Source organism: Microtus ochrogaster, chromosome 5 (genome assembly GCF_000317375.1).
Source record: "Microtus ochrogaster isolate Prairie Vole_2 chromosome 5, MicOch1.0, whole genome shotgun sequence".
Classification (NCBI taxonomy): Eukaryota; Metazoa; Chordata; class Mammalia; order Rodentia; family Cricetidae; genus Microtus; species Microtus ochrogaster.
In genome coordinates this window covers 10,351,798-10,356,608 of record NC_022012.1, presented here as the reverse complement: position 1 = coordinate 10,356,608, position 4,811 = coordinate 10,351,798, and the positions used below count along the sequence as shown (strand labels likewise).

At 52.7% G+C, this 4,811-nt stretch overlaps 1 protein-coding gene across 2 annotated transcripts in view; it reads right to left on the bottom strand.

Annotated features, from left to right (window-relative positions):
* Positions 1 to 4,582, bottom strand: part of Slc36a4 (solute carrier family 36 member 4) — a 38,901-nt gene extending 34,319 nt beyond the window's left edge. For both annotated transcript variants that reach the window (XM_005346823.3, XM_013346290.2), the window contains exon 1: positions 4,445 to 4,582. In XM_005346823.3, the coding sequence (XP_005346880.1) occupies positions 4,445 to 4,490 (46 nt within the window). In that variant the 5' untranslated portion in view covers positions 4,491 to 4,582. The remainder of the gene's footprint in view (positions 1 to 4,444) is intronic.
* Between the last annotated feature and the right edge of the window lie 229 nt (positions 4,583 to 4,811).

Here is a 4,811-nt window from a genome sequence, read left to right as displayed (position 1 = left end):
ACTAGGATGCACCCTGACTGCACACTGTGGTGTGAGGTCCCAGACACATGGAGATGGTCTCTACTCACCAGTGCATCCTGACTTCACACTGTGGTGTGAGGTCCCAGACACACGGAGGCGGTCTCTACTCACTAGGGCCTACCCTGACTGCACACTGTGGTATGAGGTCCCAGACACACAGGGGCTGTCAGAGCTTACTGTGAATCAGGAGAGGGACTGCACGCTCAGGCCACACTGCAATGTTTAAAAAGCGAAGTGAAAATGAAGAGAAGAACTTACACCAAAATGGAAATAATCTAATGAGGGTGCAGACGGACCACAGAACCGTCTGTACCCTTTTCTTTCTATGAAAGCATTGAAAACATGATGTTAAATGGCTCTCGTTGTTCTAGTGAAGTAAGAAACCACTTATAAGTGGACAATGAGAACAGGATGAAGGACACATGGTTTCTTTATGTCGTCACCCAAACCTACGCCACCATCTTCATCATGAATAAGAAGACTTTGCTCCTGTGGTTGAGAGAGTAGTATGTAAGGACAGTTTGGAAATCCCCAATGGCTTGTGACATAAAGTCCAGCCTTGGAGAAAGACACCGAATCCTCTCCAGCCACGCTCTCCACAGATGTCACACTGCATAACACGCGGCCACTTTGGAAGATGGGAACACGTGTAGGTAACAGTGTAACAGCACTTCCTAAAACTCATCTGGCCATCCTGACACTACCTCTGCAGTAATTCAGAGCTTCTGTGAATTCTCTCTTTCCCCTCCTCCTCACCTCCTCTGCCCTGCCCTGCCCTGCCCACAGCTTAGGTGCTACCTACGTGCTGACAGCTTCCAAGCCTCCCCCTAGACCTCAGCTTCCTGGAACGCTCCACATGAACAAGCTCTCAGCCAACTCCTCACCTCCTCTCTAAACCTATGTGACTCCACCCACCAAACAAGTCACCTCTTACACAGGATCATTTCTACTAGTGGTACCAGCTATTTTTTTCATTATTTAAAAAAAAATACAAGGCTGGGCAGTGCACACCTTTAATCCCAGCACTCAGGAGGCAGAGGCAGGCAGATATCTTTGAGTTCAAGGCCAGCTTGGTCTACAGAGTGAGTTCCAGGAAAGGCTCCAAAGCTACACTGAGAAACCGGTCTTGAAAAACCAAAAAGAAAAGACAAAGAGAGAGAAAAGGGAGGGAGGGAGGGAGGGAGGGAGGGAGAGAAGGAGGGGGAGGGGAGGGGAAGGAGGGGGAGGGGAGGCCAGAAGGAAGGAGAAAGGTGTAAGCTTCTATCAGGATGCCTCAGTCTGTGCCCTACCCCACCCCACAGACACTGTCTCAGGCTGCCGGAGGATCCTCCCAGCGTGGCCTGTGGCCTCCCTTCAAGTGAGCAATCCTAATGAGAGAGCAAAGAGGAAGGCACAGAGCTTCTTACAGTCTAACTGAAGAGGTAAACCATCACCAAGTCCAGCACATACATACTCAAAGGAGAGGAAACGAAGCCCCTTCTTTGAAAGAGGGAAACATACGTCTGGACACATCATTAACCTGCCCTCAATAAAGGCACCTTCACTCTGCAGATGCAAGCCCCTGGAACCAGCCTGACCACCTCTGCCCAGTCTCTTGACTGCATCCTAACATGCATAGTCCAATCACCACTGTCTCCATTGCTGCCTCCGTGGGAGTCTGGAGATCATGCCGGTCTGCATCCTAACATGCATAGTCCAATCACCACTGTCTCCATTGCTGCCTCCGTGGGAGTCTGGAGAGCATGCCAGTCTGCATCCTAACATGCATAGTCCAATCACCACTGTCTCCATTGCTGCCTCCGTGGGAGTCTGGAGTGCATGCTGGTCTCTGTCCCAAACCTGTGGAACGCCCTCCAGCTGCGGCTTGTGCCCTTTAGTCCGCTCTTCACATGGAAACCACCAGAAGCAGGCTTTATTTTGTATGGTATTGTCTTTAAAAACAAGGTCTCACGTGGACTAGGCTGGCTTCAGACTTGCTTCGTAGCTGAGGATGACCCTGAACTTCTAACCCTCCATCTAGCTCATGAGAGCTGTACTGCTGTGCCCAGTTGATGCCGTGCTGGGAATCACACCCAGAGTTTATGGCACACTAGCTACATCCCCACAGCCCTCCACCATTAGCCTTTTAAATCCTAGCTCGTGCAAGGCCCACCCTTTAATCCTGACACTTGAACTCAGGAGGCAGAGGCAGGCAAATAGATCTGTCAGTTTCGAGATAGTCGGGGATACACAGGAAGACCCCGTCTCAAAAATATACAAGTAATGCAACCTAAGTCAGTTATGTCACTGTAACTACTCAGCTAGCCCACCCTCTCCTCAAATTCCCTCACACTGCTCCTCTTCCACAGTGCCCCTCCCTGGCCAGGCTGCATAATTCCCCGCTCGGTATCTCTGCTGCTCACTGTCTGCATCTGCTTACTAAACCCAACAGCCATGGCAGGCATCCTGATGGGTTCGGGTTGGGGTCTTTTTTCATGATGTTTCCTGTGCGCTGAGCTACACAGTGAGATCTCACCTCAAAAATTCAAAAGGAGGAGGGCTGGAGAAGATGAAACAAACGTACTTTTCCAGTTAACAGTCATGATACACGGTGAACGCTCTTCCGTGCCATGTTTAAGAGCTAGGCAGTAGATGACTGCATGGCTAAACCGTATCTTAACCCACGGCCTTTCACTGGACACTCGGACAGTAACTACCTAGACCTATTACAGAAGCTGCAATTAATGTCCTCTGGCAGACATTTGTGTGTGTGACTCGTGACTGTGAGAGCACATGCACCAGAGCACGCGTGTGCGTCTGTGCACATGTGTGTGTGCGCACACGTGTGTGTGTGTGCGCGTGCACATGCGTGTGTGTGTGTTAGTTAGAGGACGACTCTGAGGAGCCTATTCTCACTCCCACCTTGCTTGAGGCAGGAACTCTCTGGTTTCTGCTGCTGTGTTATGCACTATGCAGCTGCCACTAGAGCGAATGAGTAATTCTCCTGCCTCTGTCTCCCATCTCAGGGTCCAGGGATAACAGACAGCCATGCTCCAATTCTGTACATGGGTTCTGGGAGGTCCAAATTCGGGCATCAAGCTTGCATGGGAAGTGCTCTTCCTCACTGAACCATCTTCTCAGCCTGATGTAAAATATTAGCACAGGATTTACTTCCTTGAGAACTAGCCTAGACGTAGAATTGCTGAGTGAAAAGATGTACTTTTCTGGGGTGATGAGGTGAGTCGGGATCTCCCCCTGTGGACCACACTGGCCTGGAATTCACTGTGGAGCACAGGTTAGCAGTCCTCAGCCCAGGAGCGCTGGGATTGCATCACCACGCCAGCTATCTAGGTCTCAGTGATAATGTGCTATCCCACTCCTGCCAATCTCCTCACACCTCACTAACATGAGTTATGGATGAACTGGAAAGTCATATGAACTTGGGTTTGCAGTTACATGGTCCTACCTTTAATGAGCTTAATTGCAAGACAAAAAGACGTGCCTGGTTGAACTCCTGAAGGAGATCACGTGGACACTGGGAGCAATACAGCACCCTGCTTGAGGCTCTCAATGAAAGTTACTTTCCACTTAAAGTTTCTATCTTTATTGTAACTTTAAAGAAAACAACTACTAAGTGCTGGCACGTTATTACAGGAATGCCAGCCTATAAATTAAAGTACGTTTTCATTTAACCTCTTTCCTTGCGGTTAGCATCCTGCATGGAATTAGAAATATTCCTAAACGCAGTGTGCAGCTGGGAAGACGTTATTTTATCCTAATCCTGGTTTCTGTTTTTCTTTCTGACAACAGCAAACAGAAGCAAACCTTCCAAAACCGTGGAAACAGAACACTGAAAGGTCACCAGCCAGGTGCCCCCTGGCACCAATGTCCCCGTTGGAACAGTTGGGAAGCAAAGAGTTAAACAAGGAGACACCCGGAGGTGAGATACAGGCTTAAAAAGAAAACAATGGCAACTTCCTTACAACATCCTGGAAAAAACCAGTGACAGCGGCTCCCGCCTTCCTTTGACGTGGACAAACAGGGCGACTCCCCGCGCGGGCGCACAGTGCTACCAGCACAGGCCGGTGGACAGACAGACTGACACACACAGGAGCCTTGGAGACACACCAGCAGACAGACGCCAACACACACGAAGCAGCGCTCCCTGCAAGGCCGGGCCAGGCCTAGGGACCACTGTGAGGTGCTGGCCCTGGAGGAGCTCACCCCGACCCGACTCCCCTGCCAGCCTCTGCCTGGGGTCTCTGCAAACCGCGCCACCCGGTCACCAGTCACCCGGCGCCCAGTGCGCACAGGGAAGCCCCCGCCAGACGCGCGAACCACCGGGAGCCCGGACGCCGCCGCTAACGCAGTGGTCCGCACCCTGGACTGCGAACGCGAGGGACACCCACGCCCCGGGTCCGGGTCTGGCCCCGCAAACACCCACCGAGCTCCTCGCATCCCGCCGCCTCCGCCGGCGCCGGCGCTTCCATCCCTCGGGGGTCTCCAGATCGCCGCCGCCCGCTTGGCCGCCCGCACTGCCGAGCATGCGCAGAGCCGCCCCGAGGGGCGGGGCCCGAGCCAGCCTCGACCGTAGCCCACGAGGGACTGCGCCTCGCGAGGTGTCAGGCGCGGTTCCGAGAGGTCAGGGACCGAGTCTCTGATCCCCGGGACTTCGCGTGCCGAAAAACAGGGCCTCGGACCGACCGCGCGGAAAGCAGGCAGCCTGCAACTCCGACGGCCGACGTAGTCTGGCCTCTCTCTCTCTCTCTCTCTCTCTCTCTCTCTCTCTCTCTCTCTCTCTCTCTCTCTCT